At 39.5% G+C, this 26,437-nt stretch overlaps 2 protein-coding genes across 2 annotated transcripts; both read right to left on the bottom strand.

The window, feature by feature from the left end:
- Positions 1–6,961: 6,961 nt before the first annotated feature.
- Positions 6,962–7,327, bottom strand: LOC123318246. The gene has a single exon (XM_044904861.1). The coding sequence runs from the start codon at positions 7,325–7,327 to the stop codon at positions 6,962–6,964; it is 366 nt and encodes a 121-aa protein (XP_044760796.1).
- A 672-nt stretch (positions 7,328–7,999) lies between these two features.
- LOC123318244 lies at positions 8,000–8,683 on the bottom strand. The gene has a single exon (XM_044904860.1). It carries the CDS (start codon positions 8,681–8,683, stop codon positions 8,000–8,002), a length of 684 nt encoding a protein of 227 aa, XP_044760795.1.
- Between the last annotated feature and the right edge of the window lie 17,754 nt (positions 8,684–26,437).

The following is a 26,437-nucleotide window of genomic DNA, read 5'->3' as shown; positions in this document are numbered from 1 at the left end:
CTCTGTAGGAAGTTTCATCAATGTACAAAGAACAGTTGCAAAATTATTCAGGTTTAAATTCGGATTTCATACAATTTTTCTTCAAACCTTATCTGTAGTTGAGATTGCTGTCAAGGAATAAAAGTTTTCATTCATTATAATTATTATGATAGGTATTGACGGTCGGTCTAAAAGTGTTTTTATTCAGGAATGTACAGGATGGACATTATTCGGTATCACTAATCTCCTCATTTCGCTATCTCAAAATCTGTTTATATAGAAAAGCAGTATTATCTAATGTATATACATATATACATTTCTAATACTTCACGCTTCAAAATAGCCAGATTTCTTTTATCGACATCATCTTCCCTATCTATTCGTCTGAGGTTATTTAATGGAAACCTATCATCACATAGGAAACATGCATATCTATTTCGCGCATTCATTGCTGTCTTTTCACATTAACTTTCTATAACTCTATACCAATTATGATTAAAAAAAAGCAAAATGAAAATTACTTAACAGAAGGAAAGCTAACCAACCGTTTAAACAATCACACCAAACGTCACATTGAAAGGTCACAAAGTAGCCTACAAAATTCATATAAAATAAAATAATTGACAATAATCTCAACTACAGATAAGTTTGAAAGTGAAATTGTATGAAATCCGAATTTAAACCTGAATAATTTTACAACTGTTCTTTGTACATACATCATGGTGTCAACCTGGAATGATAATACTGTTTTTCTATATAAACAGACAGCGAAATGAGGAGATTAGTGACACCGAATAATGTCCACCCTGTACATTCCTGAATAAAAACACCTTTGGACTGACCGTCAAAACCTATCATAATAATTATAATGAATGAAAACCAATATTCCTTGACAGCAATCTCAACTACAGATAAGTTTTGAAGAAAAATTGTATGAAATCCGAATGTAAACCTGAATAATTTTGCAACTGTTCTTTGTACATTAATGAAACTTCCTACAGAGGTGGACATACATCATGGTATCATATTTTGAAAAACTCAGGGTGGTCCCAAAGTCACTAACAAAGTTACATTCAGTTACTTAAACAGCTTCATGGAACAGCCTGTATATGTATATGAAACTTAACGTGGTGGGCGGTGTTTGGATATCTGTGATATCTTGTCATTCAGAACCCAAGGCATCATGATGAAGTTTTGAAAATTAGAAGAATTATCATCAAAATTTAAAGAATCATTTTTCCGTAGCGGCAATTTTGGAACGCCCTATAGAACAAACCGGATGTAAGACCTCCGTGAAAATCTAATATATTGTTCCTAAGGTTGGTATAAATATAATATGTAAAAATGGGGAAAATTCACTGGACCCGCTTTTCCTAAGTAAGTGTGCGGGGTCCTTAACGGTCGAAACTTTGAGCATCTTCTCTAGTTATAACTGCGAGAGTTTGCTATGGTTCTCCTAATAGTAACTTGAAGTCGGTTTCAAGAAGAGGTGAAAAATCTACAGCATGGTTCAAATAACAGTTCCTGAAAATTTCATCTCTTTGTCGTGAAGGGAAAAGAAATAACTGAAAATTCAAGACGAAAAACAGTTTTTTTTGAATAACTCAGAAAATATCCATTTTAGGGCAAGGGTGTGATGCATACACTCACATTATTTTTTAACGTAGATTCAATATCTGCCATGAAAAAATGGGTTTCTAATTTGAAAAAATTGATTTTTCACGATTTTGTCATCCCCAACTTCTAAAGCGATTTTTTCACTCCCTGTATCATGAATCGCGATTTCGATTTTTAAAGTGGATATATCAATCTTACATCTTGAAAAATCCCAAAAATGAAAATTTTCCATAAAAAAACCTCGAAGTTATTCTTGTTTCAGCGGAGCTCTATTTTCGATTTTTTTTTCGAATTTTCTCGCTCAGAGAGAATTTTCCAACCAAAACTGAAAAATGTTACATCAAAATAACTTGAAATTTTCTAAGGAATCTATTTCTGCAATAAAAAAATGGTGTTCCAATTTGAAAAACGGAAGTTGACGTCATTTTCGGAAAAACCGGAGATGCTCATGCCTTGAAAATATTTTAGATTTCATCAGCATCGTGAAATACTTATAAGTGCTGAATTTCATGAAAATACATTCAGTAATTTCCCGTATAAATATGGGTGAGGTTCCTCGTGAAAGACCCTGTATTGTAAACGTAGAAAGAATTAATGAATAGTAATCATAATTGAGATGAAACAAGAAGAGCAGTTCATAACGTTAGAGAAAAGAAATAAGGCATCATAATTTTCAGGTAATGGAGTCATGCACAAGTTTATAATAAATTATACTTATTGAGTTGAAATCAGGTTGGACCTCCTCGAGCGTTATCATAAACCAGTCTGTCCAAGAGAGTTAATTGAGTGCAGTCCTTTATTCAGAGTTCTGAGTGTAGTGAGATGGATCTCGATCTGGTCTATGAGAAGCCTTCGAAGTGTCCAACTTGAGCGTAGAGGTACCTGAAACTTGAGAGGCCTGAGAAGTCCCATCCTAAGAGGTGTAAAGTTAATCTGAGGTGACATGTATACAAAATGAGAGTGAATACAACTATATAAGCTTCTAATAGAGTGGTGTGAAATGTGAACTTGGTGCTAAAATCACAGAAATTAAAATGTGAGTGGTTTTCGAGGTGATGTCATTTTAAGCGAATGGAATATCGATGTATTTTGAGGAGGTTGAAGCAGTTAGGTACATTGAGCACGTGGTTGATTGAGAGATTTGGAGACAATTGAAAAAATATACATGTAAATATGATAGAGATATGTAGAGCAGAATATTTCAAATGTAATAGTGAGAAAAGGCATAGCGATGGAGTGAATGTTGAGAGGAAAATTATATTAGTGATATTCTAACGAACCACATGCAAAAAATGATTACATATTTTGTAGTATGAAAAACGTACTGTACCTTTTGAGATGTTAATCGAGTGACAAATATAAAATAATATTATTCGATTTGAGTTGACTGAGAAGGTTGAGAGTGCACTAAAAAATCACGTTAACAATTCACACCAAGTTCCAATTCACTTGAGCGAACGGAGAATCTAGAATCGAAAAATTGAATTGAGCAGATTCAACAGGTTTATTTTGAACAGCTGATTGACAGCGATTTAAAGGTTACGTTCACAGAAGAATGTAACGATAAACACAGTCACCGAGTTCATAGAGTTGTGCACCGAGTTGATAGAGTTGGGTTAAAAATTACTCCAATTTCTAACAGCTGGCAAATAAATTTTTTTTAATATTAATTAAAATAAATTGATTATTTATAAACTATATATTTCTGGGAAATAAAGTTTTAGACTAAGAAAACAAAACGATATTCATTTCTATCGAATAAACAATATTTGGACCAAATAAATTGGGCTTTAATAAATTTGTCATTAACTATAAGTAACTGAAATTTCTGAATTTCTTTGAGGAAAATCACGTTTATTTATTATAAGCCTATTAAATTCATAGTTAATAAATTCGGATCAAATAAATATTCGATAAATGTAAACCATATCATTTTTCTCAGAGTTCCTACATCTATTTATATTGAATCTAATATTTCGTAACTACCTAATTACTTAATGATATTTAGCGATCAAGAAGTCTGGGCCAAATCCTCACAAGTAATGCAATTCATTAAAAGTGCCGCATTTCAGTTGTATTTGTTCGCCCTAAATTTGCAATATTGCAGCCTGTCTGATAATCTTTTTATGAATATCAGACATTATCCCGGGCGACGGATTCGCTGTACTCGCTAACGGGATCCCCTGGTTCATCTGAGTTGGAACTTAGTGGGTGAAGAGTCCAGTCGTCATTGGTTGCATCATGTGGAGCAGTATCCTGTGAATTGCTTCCCTGTTTACACCATTTATTCCATGTGTATAGTCCTGTCGTAAGACTAACTGTAGTTAGACAAGCCATCTTTCTCCTCTTCTGCTTCTTTCTCTAGGTTGGATAAATCTTGAATGTTCGTTCCTTCATCAAACATTGGTAATGGGATACTGTGCAAGGTGGATGTGGTATTTGCTACCAGTTCATTCCAATTCAGCGGACTCGGCACCTCATATGCATGCTTAATTGATTTCGATGCGTCCAACCTTGTTTGTATCGAGACTCTATTGGTACCGATTATGCAATGTGTGTGTTAGTTTTACGATTCTACTGTTTTGTAATGTGATAGGATGTCGCTGTCCGGAGCATACAATGGCAGTTGTTTTTATTTTGTTTGTGGTTAATAGCAAACAACTACTATCATGAAGTGGGCTCCAGTTATGTCTTTGATGATTTGCGTGGCGTAAACATGCACAATGTGGTTTGGGGGTTGTATTGTAAATTTGATCCGTAATGCAATTGGGATAACGTTCCACATCTCGAATAAGTCTGGGTCCAAAGATATATAGATGTGGTCCTACTTCAACCTCTTTGCTTATGTCGTTCTCAGAGATTTCGAAATATTTTTGGATATTGTATTCGATAGCCATATAAGAATTTTCCATTGCGATCGTCGTGAAAATTCCATTGGATTTATTCTGTGGAATAAGTGTGGCCTTGATGAGATCGAAACGATGTCTGTCGATGATGAATAAGAATACATGTATTTTCAAACATTCATTCATTTTCCTTATCGGTCGGTTAAGGATGGACAAAGTGGATGGTAGCTTCGAATTCGCATCTTGAATTATGTGATGGATTTCATCAGGTGTAAAGAATTCTCCTAGATGACCACTATAGTAGCAAATTTCCGTGATTTTTTTTTATATTTGTTCAGGACCTCTTGGAGATAATTGTTGGCTAATTGAAAGTTTAGAAGAATTTGTAACATGAGTTGGTTTTTGTCCACAGCATTTTTATGTTGGAAGTGCTCCAGTTTTTTCATGATTCTTTTTTCACTTTTTTCCATGGACGTTATAGCGGAAAAATTAAGTTTGGACTGATGACTTGTTGTGTCGATGAGATGCTGCTGATTTTCTTGTAGTCCATCTATTTGGTGATAGACTTCATCATTCTCCCCAAAGACAGAGGTCATGAACTTGCCGAACAATCCTCTCTTGAATCGATTTTTCGTGTAATCTCGGATGTTTTTGATGTGTAGTGAGATTTCTCCTGCCATATCGTAGAGATGATGTACCAATTCGTTGCAGTGCGTATCTTCAGCATGTTCAAGAACGCGTAAACATAGTTGTTCGTATTTTGTGGCTGTACTATTAACGTTTTCTTCATCGTGATGAATTTGGGCCCAAGAAATGTTGAAGTCCAAGCGGAAGGTACCTCCGTCAACGTATGCAGATCCCAGGTGTTCGATTTAGAGGCCAGGATTAAGTGATTTTATTGTGAAATTTGCTCTTGTTGGAGTCAACATGAGTAGCAGTGTAAGAGTCAGAATTGCGGTGATTGTGCAGAAACCGGAGGTGGATTGCTTTCAAGAACTCGTTCTGTCCTTGGTTTGCATATCAGAGGTGATTTTTTCTTCGTTCTTGATTGGCAGTCTACAAACTTTTGTTATTGGTATTTTCACTTCGTTCGATTTTTCGGTGCGAGCTGTGAAAACTCGTACTAATACATCAGATCCAGGGTGGATTTCCGTTACTTTCGCTAGTGGCCATTTGGGTCGATATTATATTGTTTTAGTAATACAATGTCTCCCAGTTCGATATTTTTTGTGACATTCTGCCATTTTGTCCTTTGTTGTAGCCGGGTTAGGTACTCCTTTGTCCAAGTTTTCAAGAAGTCTCTTTTCATTTTTTGAACTAGTTTCCATCTTCTGAGTGATGAGTTCTTATCCTCTGAGATGTCGTGATCATCGGGGGGTGACATTCAGGGTTGCCCAATCAGGAAATGCTCAGGCGTTAATAGATTGGTGTCCTGAGGTCGGCTTCCTAGTGTTAATAAGGGCCGAGAGTTCAAGCACGCCTCTATTTGGCACAGCAAGGTGGTTCTTTCTTCAAAGGTCAAGGGTGCATTACCAATGACTCTTTTTACATGGTATTTTGGGGAACGTACTCCACTTTCCCGCCCTCCAAAGTGCGGACTATAGGGAGGTATCCAGTGCCATTCTGTGTTGAATTCCTTGGCGATTAAAACACTGATCCCTATCCCTTATAGGACTTGGCACCACGTCCCTTTGACATTCTGAGTGGGATGGGTCCTGCATAGTCTATGCCTGTATTGGTAAATGGATGCGATGGAGTGATTCTTACTGCTGGTAGGGTTTCCATTTGGTGATTTTGAGTGGAGGCCTTTTGACGTGTGCATGTGACACATCTGTGGATGATGTGCCGTATTTTGCTCCTTGCTTGGACAATCCAGTATTTTTGTCGGATAAATGCCGTGGTTAATTGATTTCCTCCGTTCAACGTCCGTGCATGTGCATCTGGAATTATCAGCTCATTGATATGGCCTTTCGGTGGAATTATAATGGAGTGTTTTTCGTTGAAGGATAGGTTGGAATTGTGGAGTCTTCCTCCTACCCTGAGTAATCCTTGTTCGTCCATGAATGGGCTCAATGAACGGAGTGTACCCTTTGAATAACTTCTTTGTGTCGATGCAAGTCCATTTGCTCTGTTGAGTAGTGTATGCGTTGAATTATTTTTAACAACGCTATTTCCTATGTTGCAGTTCAGCTACGGTGATGAATTTCTCGTATCGTGCGTCCAAGTGTCGAGCATTGTATATGAAGCGAAGACAATGCGCCGCTATTATTTTTGTTTTGCTCCATTCTGAATATCGTTAAATCAGGTCGAAATCTTCATTGGATGCTGTGTGCAATAACAGATAGTGATTCTTTTTGATTTCTTGGGTGGTGTCTGGTATTGTCGTCTTTTTCGCCCTTTTAATGATGCTCTCGGTTCGCTGCTGCAGCAGTTGTGGTCCATTCCACCATATTCTCGAGTTCTTCAATGGATTCGGAGTGGTACCCCTTGAGACTAGATCTGCTGGGTTATTCTCAGATCTAACGTGGTACCAATTTTCTGGTCCGATGTGTTTGTGAATTTCTTGAACTCGGTTTGCAACAAAACTTTTCCATCTGGTAGGATTGGCTTTTTATCCATGCAATAGTTATTGTTGAGTCGGTCCATGCAAATATTGGTACTTTTAGTAAGCTGAGTGCAGTTACAGCCCTGGTTGTGGTCTTGGCGAGTAGAAGGGCTGCACATAGTTCTAATCTGGGGAATATGGTGGCATTCTTCACTGGACTGACTTTGGATCTTGACATCAGAAGGGTGATGTGCGTCATTCCATTTTCATCGATGATCTTGATGTAGATAGCACATCCATAACCGTTGAGAGATGCGTCGCTGTAGGAATGGATCTCCATCATATAATAAGGTCTGTATTGGAACCAACGAGGAATTGATATCGCTTCAAGGCTGCTTAATTCTTCCTTGAAGGTTTTTCCAGAAGTCGACTATGTTTGATGGCAGTTCATCATCCCAAGCGTAATTATTCTTCCATATGTCCTGCATGGGCATTTTTGCCCTTATGATGCAGGGTGATAATAGTCCTAAAGGATCAAAGATGGTAGCAATCTCGGAAAGGATTTTCCCCTTGGTTGTGGCCGTCGTTTGGTCTAGGCGTATTTTTTATTGAATACTATCCGTATGAGGGTTCCATACAATTCCTAGTGCCTTCACCGTGCTATTTTTGCCTTTTTCCCCAAATTCGTGGACTTCGTTGACGAAGGATAGTAAGATTGCTGCTCCATTTTCGTAGATTGAATCCACCTTTTCTGAGTAGAGCTGTAGTTTCATGTTGTATGAATGCTGCTTCTTCTTGACTTGGAGCGCTTATGAGCAGGTCGTCGACATAAAAATTCTTCTTCACAATTTCGGCTGCTCTGAGACAGCTTGTATATTCGTTATGAGCCAGCTGAAGCAATGTCCTAATAGCCAGATAGGCAGCGGGTGCAGTTCCATATGTGACCGTTTTCAGTTCAAATTCTTCAAGTGGTTCGTTCTCGGAAAATCTCCATATAATCCGGTAAAATTGTCTATCCTCTAGACAGTATGATTTGCCGATACATTTTTTCAATATCAGCAGTGAGTGCTATTTCGAAGACTCTCCATTGTAAAAGAATATCTACTAAGTCTCTTTGTAATCTTGGACCTGTGTGAAGTATGTCATTGAGACTGCTCGTTTTTGAACTGGCGTCGAATACAACACGTATTGGTTTTCTTTCCTTCAGTACGTATTGGTGCGGTATAAAGTAATGTGAGTCATATGTTTGACCTTGGCCTATAGGTGTCACGGCTTTCATATGATTGAGTTCGACGTATTGTAGCATAAATTGTTTATAATCGGCCTCTAGTTTTTTGTTGTTGCGAAATTTCTTCTCCAATTGCAGAAATCGTGCGACAGCTTTCTTTCTTGATTCTCCAAGGTGATTCGCATCATTTTTGAAGGGTAACCTTATTTCGTATCTTATACTCGAAATGCGTCTATGGGTGCTTTTGTAGAATTTCTTGCTGTATTCCATATCGTCCAATGAGTTGGGGGTGGACTGGACCTCCTTTATTTCCCAGAATTTCGTCAGTTTTTCATCAATATCATGATCGATGTTGGCTATAAATCCCAAAGTTTCTGGTTGTTGCGCTGCTAATGAAGTATTTCCAGAAATTATCCATCCCAAGGTGGTTTTTTGCAGAATCAGACCTGTTGTCGATGTTGAAGGCATTTCGATGACGCTTTTTTATGGTTCATTTGATCACTTGATATTAATGATATTTTTATGTATTTAAAGAGCAGTCTGGGAAAATAGTTGAAATTTTTCTGTTTGATTGTCAAAAAAGGCAAAAAAATAAATAATTGTAAAAATCGTATTTTACTTGCTTTATAAACTGTTGAAAATTCGTACAGTTTATTGTGGTCCTTCGTAAAAAGTATATTGAACTGCGCTATGGAGAAGAAAGAACATGGAGAAGCAGCACTTCGAAGAAGTTTGAGAGTAAACAAGGGTATTCCACCGATTCGATTAGGTGCAGATGTTGGCAAGAGCGGACTGGTCTCGGGGAAGTGATAAAATGTTGTCTAGAAATGGCCAGAATTATGAAGCTGAAAGGGCAAAATCTGTTGATTTGAATCAGTTGGTGGTGAGTCTATTAGATCCATTGTTAGAAAAAGGTTCTGTAGTTCAGAAGAAAACAGAAAACAATCATGAAGGGAGAAAAAATGTGTACATATTCAAACTATGGTTTAAAAAGTAATAAATCAAAAGTAAGAAGCACTACGTCAAGACTGAATTTGGAAATGGAAGCTCTACGATTGAAAGAAGGGTTTGAAAATGAGGAGTGCATGGAACGATTGCGAATGATTCAAAGCAAAAAAGAAATAGCTTTCAAAGAATTGGAACTGAAGATGAAGATGCTCGAAGAGGAAGGTGTCACTGATGATGGTTCACAAGGCAATATGTCTGAAAGAAGTATGTATAGAGATCAAGATCAGGTGAGGAATTGGATACGTAAATGTGATTCTGACCGAGTGGCAAATTCTGAAAGGAAGCCAGATCCAGTCTTTCCTTGGGAAGGAAAGTTTGAATAGAGGTCTGATGCTTTTTTTAAATATAGTAAAACTATGCACCAAAAATACAGAAAATGTAACAAAAATACTAGAACGTCAAAAACTAAAAGAGTTACCTTTGTTTTCAGGAGAGCTCACAGAGTGGCCTCTTTTATTTAGCGAAATTAAGAGATCTTCTGAGGTTTATGATTTGAATGATTACGATAATTTATTGAGGTTGGATAGGAGTTTGAAAGGCAAAGCACGTGAAACTATCAAACCAGTTTTGAGTTCACCTGAAAATGTAAGCAAAATTATGAAAATGTTAGAAATGAACTTTAGCAGGGCTGATTGGATAATATGGAGTTCAATGGAAAAGGTTCAAAAATTTGGGTTTGTCAAAGAAGATTGTAATGAACCCCAGTTTTCTGAGGAAAATTGGAGTTCATCTTAGTGAATTTTTTCGTTTTAAATTTCCGTCTTTGAAAATATTTTAATTCTCGAATATTCCGTACGTTCATTCCGACAGGCAGAGTAAATGTAAAAAACCGCTTATCTGTATTTCATGTTGTTTTTCTTACATGCCGCTGAAGATTTCAACGTTTTTCATCTGTTGATATGCGATAAACCGGAGCTGACGACGTTTTTCAGTCTTGTCGTATTCTGGAATTTTCAGATTTTTACCGTGAGAGGGGATATGCCTATAAAAGCAAATTTTCCCCCCGCGACGGTCACTTTTTTACTTTTCGACTTTTCGACTGTTACTTCAGTTCTTCGGCCGACTTTTGAATTTTACTTCAGTGCTTTCCTTTCGCTTGAGTATTATTTCGCTTTCTAACGTGGTTTCTAACTTCTATTATAAATTCAGTTGATTTTCCGTAGTACTTTCGCCGTTGAGAATAATCATTTTGTGTTATTTGCATCAGTGCTTAGAGGTAATTTTTTAGTTTTCTTTTTAAATCCTTTGAGTTTCGAGTGCTTGAAACAAAGGAGGTAGGTCCCCGTCTGTACCGTCCAGTTTCTTTGTTAGACCTACGCCGTTACTTCTTTAACTTTGACACTGCTGTACTGTATCGTTTCCTGTTGTATTTTATCGTTCTTTACCCTGTCCGCGTTCCGCGTCATAAGTGTTAGATCCGAAATCTCTTCTTTTCTGTCAATCATGGTGTGCTATAACCCTTGGGGCAGAGAATAAGAGATACCGCACGTAATCAGTGAAATCCCGTAGTTGCGTTAAAAATAGACATTTTCTTCGCTGTCAATCATGGTGTGCTATAACCCTTGGGGCAGCGAATAAAAGTCACGAACCGACCCGCCCTTATTGTGTTTCATTCCCGGAGAAATACAACTACACACCGATACCGTATAGCAAGTCCTTAGCATTCGTCAGTTCTGGTTGGCGCATTTTTATTGAACCGTTAATTTTTCACCACACCCGGTATAAATTTCATAAAGTGCTCGTGACCGGATAAGATTTCCCGAATGTATTTTCACTGATAGAATCACTCATATTTTATATCACACATATCTCCCTTGTACATGTGATTAGTTTCCGAAGTTGTGAATAAACTTTTACATAGTTCGATTTTGACTTCTTCGTTGTCGCTACTACCCTAGACAACACCGAGCTCTGTCTCTGGCTAGCAGCTACTCTGGTAGGTTTGCTATTCTTCCTATTGAAAAGAATAGCTGGCGCTCGAGATTAAGGCTTCTCCGAGAAACGCACGTTACAAAATGGCGCCCGAGCAGGGACAGTGCAAAATCTAGTAGGAAACAACAGAGGTGAGAAACATTAACCGGACAGTGAATGAATTCCCGAAACAGTGAGTAACTATTTCTTGAACCGAGAACTGTGAAAAATAAACTTGAACTGTGTTTTATTACCTGCCACTCTGTATTGAACTGTTATACTGTGAATTGAATTGGACTATATTCTGAAAATTTTCCTATTGTTGAAACCTATTGGAAATAATTTAATTAATTTGTGATTATTCCTTTTGCCGATTACTTTATTGAGTTATTGAAAACTGAACTGTTGTTGCGCCGTTATATCAGTGAAAATTAATTCCGATTTCTTATTATTTCTGATTTATTGAATTGAACTGTTTTAATTTCGTATTGAAGGTGAGTGAATTTCCGAACATTGAAAATTTATTGTCACAATTGGTAAAATTTAATAGGTTTCATTTACCTATCAGTTTAATAGTGAATCACCTATTACCCTATTGATAACTTGTCTACCTGCTTTTATTTTCTGTTGACCTGTACTGTTGAAACTTATTGCTGATTTTTCTGAAACCTATTGCGATTTATTTTCTGGATATTGAACTTGAAAAACTATTTGGAATTTAACCTGTGCGTTCTGGTGCGATTCGAATTTCGGGAAATTTTCCGGACTATACGAAACGACTTGCGAGTGAGTGCGGTATTTCGCGAATATTTTCGGACTTTAGTGGGACTGATTGACATTTTTTTTGAGTAACGTTGGACTTGTAAAATTTTTGGTGTGATACATCGGGACTTAGATTATTTTGGTGCGCCGGGTCTTGAACTTAGACTTTTTTTCTGATACACCGGGACTTAGACTTTATTTTGTTTTTTTTTTTTGGGGTTACACCGATACCCACTTCGAACTTAAGTGAGTAGGTTAGCTAACGATTAACTCACCGGGTTGGACTTAGAACTTAAACAGATTGTGAAAGACATACCGAGTGTGAAAGATTGGTGCGTTCTGAATCGGACTTAATTGAAAATAATATGTCGAACATGGATGTGAACCGGTTACTCAGTGATGAACTTACATACGAATTACAACTGAGAGGACAATCGATACCGGGTACTGTGATGACTAAACGGAGTCTACTACGACAAGTACTTCAGTCTAATGAACCTCTATTACCCCCAACGTCATTGAATCCCGCCTCCGAGATTGAGATTTGTCAAAATAAACTCACCGATTTAGTGGAATCCCTTCAGAACTTCAATCATGAGAATGCAGCTAACGAATTTTCGCGAATTTACACCCGATTAATACACATACAAGGAAGGCTGGACTTTATTGTTACTGCAGACACAACACAGTTACAACTAGTTGGACAAATGAAGGCAACTACAGCTAAGGCGTTGGAAACACTACAGGAGCTACGTCAGAAGAGTAATCGTGAACAACCGCAGCCATCTAACCGACATCAGAGGTCTCTCTTAGATGTGGAGGTGCCCAGTTCACCTGGTGTGTCACCGATCCAACCGGAACGGATTTCAGGGCTCCGAGAGCCATCGCTTATCGACTTGGGAGAGGGTGTCGATCCTCTTGTAGCGGTCGATGTCTCACATACTGGAACACCTGTAAGGAATCCAACATTAGAAGAGGTCATGAATGAGACACGACAAACATGTAGAGCATTACTACGACAGTTACCAGCGGTACCTCTCACACAGTCACAGGACTGTGGGACAACAACACCTGACGGTCTGACACAGGGTAGATGGATTAATTCTACCCGAAGGGTGTCTTTTCCACACTTACCTGCACCGTGGATAAGTCCTGACCGACCAATTGTCACTACACCTGCCAGATCAGAACCGGAGTCCCGATCAACAATACCAACTATCCCGGTACACAAATGGAACATTTCCTTTGATGGCACTGGAAGTGTGACCGGATTCCTTGAAGAAGTGGAGAGGCTGGCTGAATCCCGTAAAGTGTCCCTGGAACAAGTTTTCGAATCAGTTTACGAATTACTACGAAAAGATGCAAGGGATTGGTTTATTCCCAGGGGAGGTACTTTCGAGGACTGGGAGGATTTCAGCAACCAACTGAAAGAAGCATTTCTGCCTGTCAACTATGAGGAGAATCTGTTGGAAGAAATAAAAAGACGAACACAAGGACCTGAAGAAAAGTTGCTCCTATATGTTACCCGGATGCAGAACTTATTCCAGAAACTCACCTATACCAAACCATCCGAGGTGGAGCAGATCCGACTCATCCGACAAAGGTTGATTCCGCCCTTACAACAGGCCTTGGCCTTTCAGGAGACCAAGACGTATGATGAACTTCTCCGTAAGGGGAAAGTTTTTGAACTGGTCCAGTGGCAGATGAGCCAGTACACCCGGCCACCCTCAAAACCAGGTTTCGTGGAGGAACCTCACCTGGCGTACACTCCCCGCCAACTGAACCGATATCAGGCGAGTTTTTCTGTGGATACCGGAGAACAGGTACAAACAACTGATCATAGGAAATCAATCCCGCCGACACCAGCCAACCAGACACGACTTTCTCCGCCGGGGGAAAGCCGTCCAAGGCCACCCAGGTCCAGAGAATCAATAGGCCAGCAACAGGAATCACACCGTCCAACTTCTGGAGACAGGTCCGAAGGTAGATCCGGAAATTCAACACCGCCACCCCGTCGTCGAGCCGAAAATAACCACGCTGACCGGACCCAATCATCATCAGGGAGGAGAGTGTCCTTCCAGACACAGTGTTTCCGATGTGGTGGATATGGCCACATGCGTCGAGAATGTCGCAGGCCACCGAAGATATTCTGTTCTCGATGTCAGAGGGAGAACATTCTCTCACGAGACTGCCCGTGTTCGGAAAACTGAAGGGGAGATTGGAGACGGAGTCGACCACATCTCCCGGAATCTTGACTCCACTGACACCGACCACCTGTAATGATAACCGACCGTTAATAGAGGTCAAAATAGCCGGCGAACACTTCCGAGCACTGATAGATACAGGAGCGACCAGGAGTTTTTGCAGTCAGGCCGTATCCGATCATTGTGAAAGTAAAGGAATCACAGGACAAACATTGCACAACAGTTTTGCAGTAATAGCGAACGGAAAAACCACCGTCACGCCGAAACTGTACACCACCACCGTGCAAATTTCCGACTACACACTGCCTGATTTGAAATTCTTACTAGTACCAAGCTTACCGGTAGACATTATTCTGGGGATGGATGTTCTGTCGACTTTCAAGTTTTCCGTGAATCTTAGTACCGCCGAGTGCTTTCTGGAAGGCCGACTGATCTCGAAGCCGATGGCTCCCGTCGAAACCGCCGCAGAGGTTCACACCGCCGAAGAACACCTATTGGAACTGACAGAATCTCAGAAACAAGAACTGGAGGCATTTCTGACCGAGGAATTAAAGAAGTTCGAAGACCTGTATGGTACAACCGACCTGATTGAACACAAGATCAAACTGAAACCGGGCACCGAACCGATCAAACAACGGTACCGACCCCTAAATCCGAAAATGCAGGAGATCTTCAATCAGGAAGTGGACCGTATGTTGGCTGAGGGAGTGATTGAACCCTCCAAGTCACCGTGGAGTTCACCTGTTGTATTGGTCAAGAAGAAAGACGGAAAGTACCGTTTCTGCATCGACTTCCGTGCTGTTAACCAAGTGTCTGTGAAAGATGCATACCCGTTGCCGTACATTTCTGGGATTCTGGACAAACTCCGAAAAGCGAAGTACATCTCCACACTGGACCTGAAACAAGGATACTGGCAGATACCATTAGCAAAGGAGAGCCGTCCGATTACTGCATTTACCGTCCCCGGAAGAGGTCTGTTCCAATTCACCGTGATGCCGTTCGGTTTACATGCAAGCCCGGCCACCTTCCAGAGGTTCCTAGACACCGTCATTGGCCCAGAAATGGAACCGGAAGCGTTCGCTTACCTGGACGATATAGTTGTCCTGGGGGAAACTTTCGAGGAGCACCTGGAGAACTTGAGAGAAGTATTCCGACGGTTGAGAGAAGCTAATCTTCGTCTCAACCCCGACAAGTGTGACTTTGTGCGAAAATCCCTAAAATACCTTGGACATGTCGTCACCTCCGATGGCATCTGTACCGATCCCGACAAAGTTTCTTCAATAGTGTCTTTGCCAATACCGAAAACCGTCCGAGAACTTCGTCGATTCCTTGGAGTTGCCAGCTGGTACCGTCGTTTCATAGAGAACTTCTCCGATTTAGTTTCCCCGTTGACTCGATTACTGCAGAAGAAACACCGTTGGAAATGGGGAGAAGACCAGCAGAAGGCCTTCGAGCTTCTGAAACAAAAACTCACAGAATCTCCGATACTGGCTTGTCCAGACTTCACCCAACCGTTCGTTCTGCAAACCGACGCCAGTGACATGGGCCTTGGAGGTGCCCTAACACAAGTGATCGATGGAGAGGAGAGAGTAATCGCCTATGTGAGCCGAACACTAAACCCCGCAGAGAAAAATTACTCAGTGTCAGAAAAGGAATGTCTCGCCATAGTATTTTCCATAGAGAAACTGCGACCGTACCTAGAAGGATTCCATTTCACAGTAATTTCCGATCACATGAGTCTGAAATGGCTAAACTCCATCAAGTCACCGTCCGGAAGAATTGCTCGATGGGCCGTTTTCCTTCAGCAAATCGACTTCGAAGTCCAGTACCGTAAAGGATCGATGAACAAAGTAGCCGACAGCCTGTCCCGAAACCCGTTGCCGTCCCTAGATTCCGTATGTTTATCCGAGATCGAAACAACTCAGTGCAAATGGTACAATAAAAAGTTACAGGAGGTGGAAAAAGACCCAGCAAATTTTCCTGACTACGCCGTTGAAAATGGAAAACTGTTGCGACATTTCTGGGACTCATCCGACTTCACAGAAGATGGAACCGGCCAACCCTGGAAACTCTGTGTACCATCCGAACAGCGAACAGGAGTACTGCAGGAAAACCACGACTCAGAACTAGCAGGTCACATGGGGATTGCTAAGACGATTGCACGGATAGCCAGAAATTATTACTGGCCAGGGATGTTTAGAGACATTGCGAAATACGTGAGGAACTGCACATCGTGCCAAAAGTACAAAGTTTCGCAACAGAAAACCCCTGGTAAGATGCAACCACACCGAATGGCGGATGCGCCGTTCAAAGAAGTATCCACGGATATAGTTGGACCATTGCCACGGTCAAAAAAGGGAAACTCCTACATCGTGGTAATGCAAGACCGGTTCACAAAGTGGGTAGAGTGTCGTCCGTTGCGGAAAGCCACCGCCAAAACTGTTTATTCGGCCCTCTACGAACAAGTCATACTGAAATACGGTTGCCCAAAAATAGTAATATCCGACAATGGAGTACAATTCGACAGCAGACTATTCAAGAACAGTCTCCGAGAGCTGAACATCGCTCACCGTTTCACACCACCGTATACTCCTCAGTGTAACCCTGTAGAAAGAGCTAACCGTACCCTGAAGACCATGATAGCACAGTTTTGTGAAGCCGATCAACGAACCTGGGATGAAAAGATAGGAGAGTTAACGTTTGCCATCAACACCGCTAAACAGGAGTCTACTGGATTTACACCGGCATTTTTAAATTATGGCAGGGAACTAGAAGTCCCGAGGGCGATTTATTCGACAAACCCCCACAATGAAGGAATGAACGGAGAATCCAACCGTACAGAAGAAGAAAATAGAGACATGACTTACCGTACTCAACAGATCAAACATCTCCAGGAGGCTTATGAGTTCGTCCGTACTAAACTGTACCGTGCTTTCCAGCAACAGGCTCACCACTACAATCTTCGACGAAGAGAAATCCGATACCATGTGGGAGATAAAGTTCTACGCCGGGACCGTCCTTTATCCTCTGCCGTTGACAGTTTCGCCGCCAAGTTGGCTCCGAAGTTTTCCGGACCGTTTACCGTCGTTAAAGTTGTTTCACCTGTCGTCTACGACCTGAAAGATACAGAGGGTAGAAAAATCACTAATATACACATTAAAGATCTAAAACCATTTCATGCATAATATATATTACTGTCATGATCCGTTAACCGTTCTATAGAAATAACCTCTAAAAGGAGGAAATCCGTTATTTCTTTCCGTTACCGATTATATTATTAGTTTCCGTTTACCTGTTTATCTGAATAACTGTAGTTGCTCGATCAACCAGAACCAGTGCATCCAGACAATCTATCTCCAAGAATCAGCGGATAGAACCACCCCGGAAGAAGTTAAACAAGTTCCGCATGTCAACCAGTAGGGAATTAGCCCTCCGTGCCTGTCCAAGAAACCAAGGCCACCTGCAAGGAGAAATCTCGTAAATCTGAAGCACGTTATTCAGCATAATTAGAACCGACTACACCGTAACAATTCCGTTCAAATTCCGTACAGGCACCACCGTTGACCGAAATACCGTATCTACAGATTTTCATCCGTTCAACATGCAATTATAAGTCAAACCTGTTAAAACTGTCCGAAAAATCTGTTACTTATGTAAGGAATATTAGTAAAGGATACTGTTTCACATTACAACTGAGTATATCCGTCTATTAATCCAATAGATCTAACCAATTTCTGTCCTGAACCGAATCGAAATTATTGTACCGTCAATTTAACACTGTTTACCTGAAGAAAACACCGTCTACCTGAAAGCAGAGTACAGAGGAAAACCGTTCCAAGAAGAAAAGTTGACCACGAGGAACGATGAAGATTGGAGAGTTTATTGTTAGAAATTACCCACCTGCAAGTCTCCTGTCGGCTCCGAGAGTCCCAACATCCGTATGGCCAGGTCGAAAGGGGTGAACCGGTCCATTGAGCCCCCACGTCGATCTGTTGGAGGCTTTCCACCTGTTGCAGCTCCCACGATTCCTGGGTAACCTACAAAACCACGATGGAATTCAAACACCCGCCAAACACAGTTAAATTAGGTACTCACCGGAGGGATGAAACATGGCACGTTTCCGACCAGCGATGAAGATGAATTTCCACATAGAGAGGGAGGATTTTCCACTGTTATACACCATTTATCCACGGAACGCTGAACAAAGTTCTTTGACAAGATGGCGGAGACCTGCGCCGAAATGACTGACGCTGACATTTCTGCGTGCGCATTGGAACTACCCTTGCCAACCATAGAGAGGAATAGGTACTACTCTGTAATCTGTACTTGTGATCTGGTCACGTGCATTTATAGGTGGCGCGCGCGAAAGTAAGGTTCTAGGGGTAGATAGAGTCGTGAAATTAAGCTCACTATTTCATCGTAAGTTAATTTCTTCCGAGATGCAGGGGGTGTAATGAACCCCAGTTTTCTGAGGAAAATTGGAGTTCATCTTAGTGAATTTTTTCGTTTTAAATTTCCGTCTTTGAAAATATTTTAATTCTCGAATATTCCGTACGTTCATTCCGACAGGCAGAGTAAATGTAAAAAACCGCTTATCTGTATTTCATGTTGTTTTTCTTACATGCCGCTGAAGATTTCAACGTTTTTCATCTGTTGATATGCGATAAACCGGAGCTGACGACGTTTTTCAGTCTTGTCGTATTCTGGAATTTTCAGATTTTTACCGTGAGAGGGGATATGCCTATAAAAGCAAATTTTCCCCCCGCGACGGTCACTTTTTTACTTTTCGACTTTTCGACTGTTACTTCAGTTCTTCGGCCGACTTTTGAATTTTACTTCAGTGCTTTCCTTTCGCTTGAGTATTATTTCGCTTTCTAACGTGGTTTCTAACTTCTATTATAAATTCAGTTGATTTTCCGTAGTACTTTCGCCGTTGAGAATAATCATTTTGTCTTATTTGCATCAGTGCTTAGAGTTAATTTTTTAGTTTTCTTTTTAAATCCTTTGAGTTTCGAGTGCTTGAAACAAAGGAGGTAGGTCCCCGTCTGTACCGTCCAGTTTCTTTGTTAGACCTACGCCGTTACTTCTTTAACTTTGACACTGCTGTACTGTATCGTTTCCTGTTGTATTTTATCGTTCTTTACCCTGTCCGCGTTCCGCGTCATAAGTGTTAGATCCGAAATCTCTTCTTTTCTGTCAATCATGGTGTGCTATAACCCTTGGGGCAGAGAATAAGAGATACCGCACGTAATCAGTGAAATCCCGTAGTTGCGTTAAAAATAGACATTTTCTTCGCTGTCAATCATGGTGTGCTATAACCCTTGGGGCAGCGAATAAAAGTCACGAACCGACCCGCCCTTATTGTGTTTCATTCCCGGAGAAATACAACTACACACCGATACCGTATAGCAAGTCCTTAGCATTCGTCAGTTCTGGTTGGCGCATTTTTATTGAACCGTTAATTTTTCACTACACCCGGTATAAATTTCATAAAGTGCTCGTGACCGGATAAGATTTCCCGAATGTATTTTCACTGATAGAATCACTCATATTTTATATCACACATATCTCCCTTGTACATGTGATTAGTTTCCGAAGTTGTGAATAAACTTTTACATAGTTCGATTTTGACTTCTTCGTTGTCGCTACTACCCTAGACAACACCGAGCTCTGTCTCTGGCTAGCAGCTACTCTGGTAGGTTTGCTATTCTTCCTATTGAAAAGAATAGCTGGCGCTCGAGATTAAGGCTTCTCCGAGAAACGCACGTTACAAGATAAATTAGATGTTTGCATTGCATTTTCGAATGCTATTAATAATTTAGTTACGACTATGAGAAATATTAATTGCAAATTGTATTTGTTCAATCCAGAACTTATGGCAATAATTGTAGTGAAGCTTGCCCCGATACAGAAGTACAATTGGGGTAAGTGCAAGTTGCAAAGGGACAAAGAGGGATTACCAACTTCTTTAGAAGACTTCGCGGCATGGTATGAGGATGAATTAGGAGCAGTTTCATCGATTTCTAATCCAATTTCAAAATCCAAGGTGAACTTCAAGAATGAAACAATTTTCACTTTGAAAAATAAGTCTGACCAAATTTTCTACAAAAAATCATGTCCAGTCTGTAAAGAACACGGACATAATGTGGGGAATTGTAAAACATTCCTCGAAAAAAAAATTGTAGCACGCAGAAAAGCTGCTTCAGACCTGAAATTATGCTTTTCTTGTTTATGTTTAGGACATAGTTATTATTATTATTATTATTAACAGGGATAAGAGTTTAGGCAATGCCTAACTCACAGAAAAAAAAACAAAATAATCCAGAATAAATCAAAACCAGAATATGAAAAAAAAAACTACAAATTAAGGTTCCTATCACTTAAATGCCAACTGTCAAAATTGTTTTTAAATGAGTTCACTGAGACTGACTCGACCACAACAGGAGGTAACGCGTTCCACACATCGAATATCCGGTTTGACAAAAAGTTTTGCCTTTGCACCGTCTTGAAGTTTCCTTTGCGGAGCTTGAAAGCATGGCCCCGCAAATGGCCATCCGTGTTCAACGTGAAGAGGTTGCGCAGAGTAACACCAAAAAGATCGTTTACCGCTCGATAAGTAGTGATGAGGTCACCACGAGTCCTCCGCTCCATAAAAGTTGGTAGGTTCATTATAGAGAGTCTTTCACTATATGACGGGCACGAGATTCCGTATGGGAGACGCGTTGCACGACGCTGGAGACCCTCGAGCAGTGATGAATCGCGGCACAACGTCGGACTCCAAACAGGCCCGGCGAACTCCATAATAGGTCGCACATAAGTTCGGTATATAGCCGCGCACGTTAAGGGATCACGCCTGCCAAATGCTTTTTGGATCAGAAACAAGGTTTATGTTTAGGACATAGTTATAAACGCTGTTATAAGAAGATGATATGTGGCGTAAACGGATGTTCTGGAAAACATCATCATTTGGTTCAGCTGGCGGTACCTCCGAATGAAGAAACGTTGGCCCACGAAAATTCATCCTTCTGTGGCAAGCTGTCAACAGAGAAGCAGTCTGTTCTTCTGAGAATAGCAGCCGTTGTTCTTCGAGGACCGAGCAAGGAAGTGACAACTTTCGCTCTTTTTGATCTTATATATATTGATCTTCTTATAACCTGCTCTTTGGTAGAAGAACAGCTAGCCAGTGAGTTGAAATTGTCAGGTCCTATAGTTCCCGTGTGCTTTCAGTGGACAAACCAGGTAACTCATTATGAAGATAATTCGAGCAAAGTTTCTGTCGAAATATCCGGAGGAATTATGGTGAAACAAAATTTTTATAAAATAAGGAATTTAAGAACTGTCAAAGACCTTGAATTGCCCCAGCAGAACGTAGACAGAGATGAATTAATGGAAAAATATCCGTACTTAGATCAAGAAGTCTTGAATTCCTTAAATAATGCAAAGCTTGGAATTCTATTAGGACAAGATAATTGTGGTTTAATTATTACTCGCCAAATTATACAACCTCGTTTGAACATGCCTATATTATCAAAATCAAAGTTGGGATGAACAATTCATGGACCAGTTGCTGAAAAATAATCTCCAATTTCTGAAAATTCCTCCGTGAATATCAACTTCTGTGGTTGTTGTTCATGTGATGAATTACAAATCCTAGTGAAAAATAGTTTTAAATATGAGGATTATGGCAGTAAACCAGGGGATATTTACTCATTAGATGACAAAAAAGCTTTGGAAATCATGGAAAATACTTCGATTTATAATGGAACTCGGTTTGAAGTATTTCATTTATATAAAACAAAAAATGTAACCTTTCCCGATAGTAAAATAATGGCTTTAAAATGCTTAGCATGTATGAAAAGAAAGACGGATAGAGACGAAAACTTCGCTTTACAATATATAAACAAAATCGAGGAGTATGAACGCAAAGGTTATGCAAAGAAATTAGAGGATCATGAAGTGACAGAAAATCCGAAGGACTGGTATCTCTCACATCTTGCGGTTTGGAATATAAATAAACCAGGAAAAATAAGATTTGTCCTTGATGTTGCAGCTAAAAGTTTGGTTACAGTCTCAACGATTTCCTCTTTCAGGGACCAGATTTCGTTCCATCTGTCGTTTCAGTTCTGTGGCGGTTTCGACAAGGAAAAATAGCGTTTAGTGCTGATATCGCGGAAATGTTCCATCAAGTCGTCATTCGGCAAGAGGACAGGTGCAGTCAATGATTTTTTTGGCGAGGAAGTGATCGAGTAGGCAAGCCATCGGTGTATCAGATGAATGTCATGATTTTTGGTGCGATCTCCTCTCCATCTAAGGATCAATTCATAAAAAATAAAAATGCAGATTTATGTGAGGAGGAGTTCACAAACATAGGAAGAGCTATCAAGCGACAACACTACGTAGACGACTATCTGGATTCTTGTGACTCTGAAGATGGAGCAATTCAGTTGGTGAGAAATGTTATTCTAGTTCATAAGAAAGGTGGTTTCGAAATAACGAAATGGATAAGTAACTCTCGAAAGGCTTTAGAAACAATACCAGAAAATTTGAAAACTGGTTCTTCCTCTAAGGAATTTGATTCTGAAAAGATAGAACGCGTTTTAGGACTCAACTGTTCTCCCCAAACAGACGAGTTTGTTTTCAATTTCAATTTTAAAAAATTGCCTGAAGAATTGTATAATGGGGAAAAGATTCCAACAAAACGTGAAGTTTTAAGGCTGGTTATGTCCGTTTTTGACCCTTTAGGATTTTTGAGTTGTTTTATGGTGAAAGCTCGAATTTTGATTCAGAATATCTGGAAAATCGGTATAGAATGGGATATAGAAATTCCGGAGGATCTTTTTCATTCTTGGAAGAAATGGATTCATGAATTAAATTCCTTTGTGTCAATCAAAATTAGACGACCATATTTTCCTTCATTTCCTTCATTATCCCTGCAAATGGATCTCAGACGAACTAGACTCGATAACACCTAACCATTTCTTATTATTGAGACCCGGAAACGTTAAGAATATCGGAGAATTCACTGGAGATCTTCACTGTAGGAAACAATGGAGATTTGCTCAAGCTCTTGCAGATTCCTTCTGGAAACGTTGGATTCTAGAATATAGACCAACGCTCCTGAAAAGGGAAAAATGGTTCTTCAAACCTGAACCCATCAAAGTTGGAGATATCGTTTTGGTAGTGAATGAAAAGGCACCACGAAACGATTGGATGTTAGGAAAAGTTTTTAGGCTGCATCCTGGTAGAGATGGCATAATAAGAGTCGTCTCCATTTTGACAAAGAATGAGGAGTTCACTAGGCCAGTAAGCAAGCTTTGTGTCCTGACCACCAAAGAAGATTCTAGGTCTATCAAGTTAGCCCGGAAGTTCTGGCATTTCGAAGAGAAAATTTTTTCAGTGAAAATGCTAGCGAAGTGCTGGCGAATGCTGAAGAAAAAACTGAAAAATCTCATATAGATTTGGAAAAATTGGAAATTGAATTTTCCGGGCCAACTTATGTGCAGCCCGGAAAACCCAGCATTTTTCATCGATATTTCGAAAATAGTAAATGCTAGCGAAATGCTGGCGAATGCTGAAGAAAAAACTGAAAAATCTCATATAGATTTGGAAAAATTGAAGTTTAAATTTTCCGGGCCAACTTATGTGCAGCCCGGAAAACCCAGCATTTTTCATCGATATTTTGAAAATAGTAAATGCTAGCGAAATGCTGGCGAATGCTGAAGAAAAAACTGAAAAATCTTATATAGATTTGGAAAAATTAAAGTTTAAATTTTCCGAGCAACTTATGTACAGCCCGGAAAACTCAGCATTTTTCATCGATATTTCGAAAATAGTAAATGCTAGCGAGATGCTGGCGAATGCTGAAGAAAAAACTGAAAAATCTCATATAGATTGTAAAAATTGGAAATTGAATTTTCCGGTCCAACTTATGTGTAGCCCAGGAAAGCCAGCATTTTTCATCGATATTTTGAAAAAATGCAATGCTACAAAGTTCTGTCAAGTGCTGGGAGAAAATTGAAAAATCTCATATGGGTTAGGAAAAATTGAAAATTGAATTTTCTTGGCTCCTTATGTCAAACATGTAAAAGTCAGCAATTTTCATTGATTTCTAGCTATGTGCGGGCGAATGACCAGTACCAGTAGAAAAATGGGTGATTTAATTTGCCAGGGCACTTCGTTCAAAAAAAAACCATTTTGATGAACAGCTTTATTGTTCCAACGCAGTAAGACAATCCGTCTTTTACTTATTAGTTGGCCGTGACTAAACAAAACGATACATTTTTCCGCTATTGATGTTGTTTCTGTTGACTCCAAAATAAGACATTTTAAGTCATCATATAGCATATGCATGAGTTCTAACAGAGGTTAGTGTAACGGGGTACCATAACATTGGGCGTATGATACAGGAGCTTAGGGAACAACCACCGTAAAAAATCCTGTCTCCACATGAATAGTGTAGTGATGACAGATTTGTTCACAGAATAAGCTTTCAATACTGAAGGGTTTCCTATCCATTGACATAATAATTTCTTTTTTCTTCGACTGTCGCAAAATACCTTCATTGTATATTCAATGATGATTTCTAAATATAGTATACTCCATTCACATTTATTTTAGCACTTGGTTGGCCATGAAATAATTTTCTCAAGTTTTTGTAACTAGATCGGAGTAAGGTTGGCACTCATGAAATGTGGTTAATGTCATAACGCCGTTGCCACAACTAAAATCAATTTTTATTACGAAAATGCCGAAAGTGATTTAAAAAAGAGAGAAGACAGGGTTTCAGGAAGTGCTATATAGAATTCAGGTCCGCTCATTCAAATAGTTATCCCTGCGATATTCTAAATTCATTCATTCATTCATTCATTGCTGTATCCCGTTGCCGGGAATGAATCTACAAAGAGACGAAAAAAGGGAAAAGAAAACAAAAAGAAAAGGAAAATGTATCATTTTGTTTAGTCACAGCCAACTAATAAGTAAAGGACGGATTGTCTTACTGCGTAGGAACAATAAAGCTGTTCATCAAAATGGTTTTTTTTTTGAACGAAGTGCCCTGGCAAATTAAATCACCCATTTTTCTAGTGGTACTGGTCATTCGCCCGGACATAGCTAGAAATCAATGAAAATTGCTGACTTTTACATGTTTGACATAAGGGGCCAAGAAAATTCAATTTTCAATTTTTCCAAACCTATATGAGATTTTTCAGTTTTCTCTCCAGCACTTGACAGAACTTTGTAGCATTGCATTTTTTCAAAATATCGATGAAAAATGATGGCTTTTATGTGCTACACATAAGTTGGACCGGAAAATTCAATTTCCAATTTTTACAAATCTATATGAGATTTTTCAGTTTTTTTTTCAGCATTCGCCAGCATTTCGCTAGCATTTACTATTTCCGAAATATCGATGAAAAATGCTGAGTTTTCCGGGCTGTACATAAGTTGCCCGAAAAATTTAAACTTCAATTTTTCCAAATCTATATAAGATTTTTCAGTTTTTTCTTCAGCATTCGCCAGCATCTCGCTAGCATTTACTATTTTCAAAATATCGATGAAAAATGCTGGGTTTTCCGGGCTGCACATAAGTTGGCCCGGAAAATTTAAACTTCAATTTTTCCAAATCCATATGAGATTTTTCAGTTTTTTCTTCAGCATTCGCCAGCATTTCGCTAGCATTTACTATTTTCGAAATATCGATTAAAATTGCTGGGTTTTCCGGGCTGCACATAAGTTGGCCCGGAAAATTCAATTTCCAATTTTTCCAAATCTATATGAGATTTTTCAGTTTTTTCTTCAGCATTCGCCAGCACTTTGCTAGCATTTTCATTGAAAAAATTTTCTCTTCGAAATGCCAGAACTTCCGGGCTAACTTGATAGTCCTGAAGATTCTGATGGTTAAGACAATCATTCATTCCGTCTGGTGAAGAATGTTGAAGGCATTTCGATGACGCATTTTTATGGTTCATTTGATCACTTGATATTAATAATATTTTTATGTATTTGAAAAATAGTCTGGGAAAATAGTTGAAATTTCTCTGATTGATTGTCAAAAAAGGCAAAAAAATGAATAATTGTAAAAATCGTATTTTACTTGCTTTATAAACTGTTAAAAATTCGTATAGTCGATTTCTTGAGACCATTTTCAAGAATTTCTCCATATACATCGACGCCTATTAAAATGTCGATTGGAGCAGCTATGTTGAAGTTTGGATCCGCAAGCATCAGGTTGTTCCATGCTTCTGGTATTTGTACGTTGATTTTGATGCTGGGTATATTTTTTGTTAGTTTGTGCATAACCAGCAATTCTGCGTTGTGTGCATGGGAGCTTGAGAATCTT

Source organism: Coccinella septempunctata, chromosome 8 (genome assembly GCF_907165205.1).
Source record: "Coccinella septempunctata chromosome 8, icCocSept1.1, whole genome shotgun sequence".
NCBI lineage: Eukaryota > Metazoa > Arthropoda > Insecta > Coleoptera > Coccinellidae > Coccinella > Coccinella septempunctata.
The sequence above is the reverse complement of the archived record's forward strand: the minus strand, read 5'-3'. Positions and strand labels throughout refer to the sequence as shown.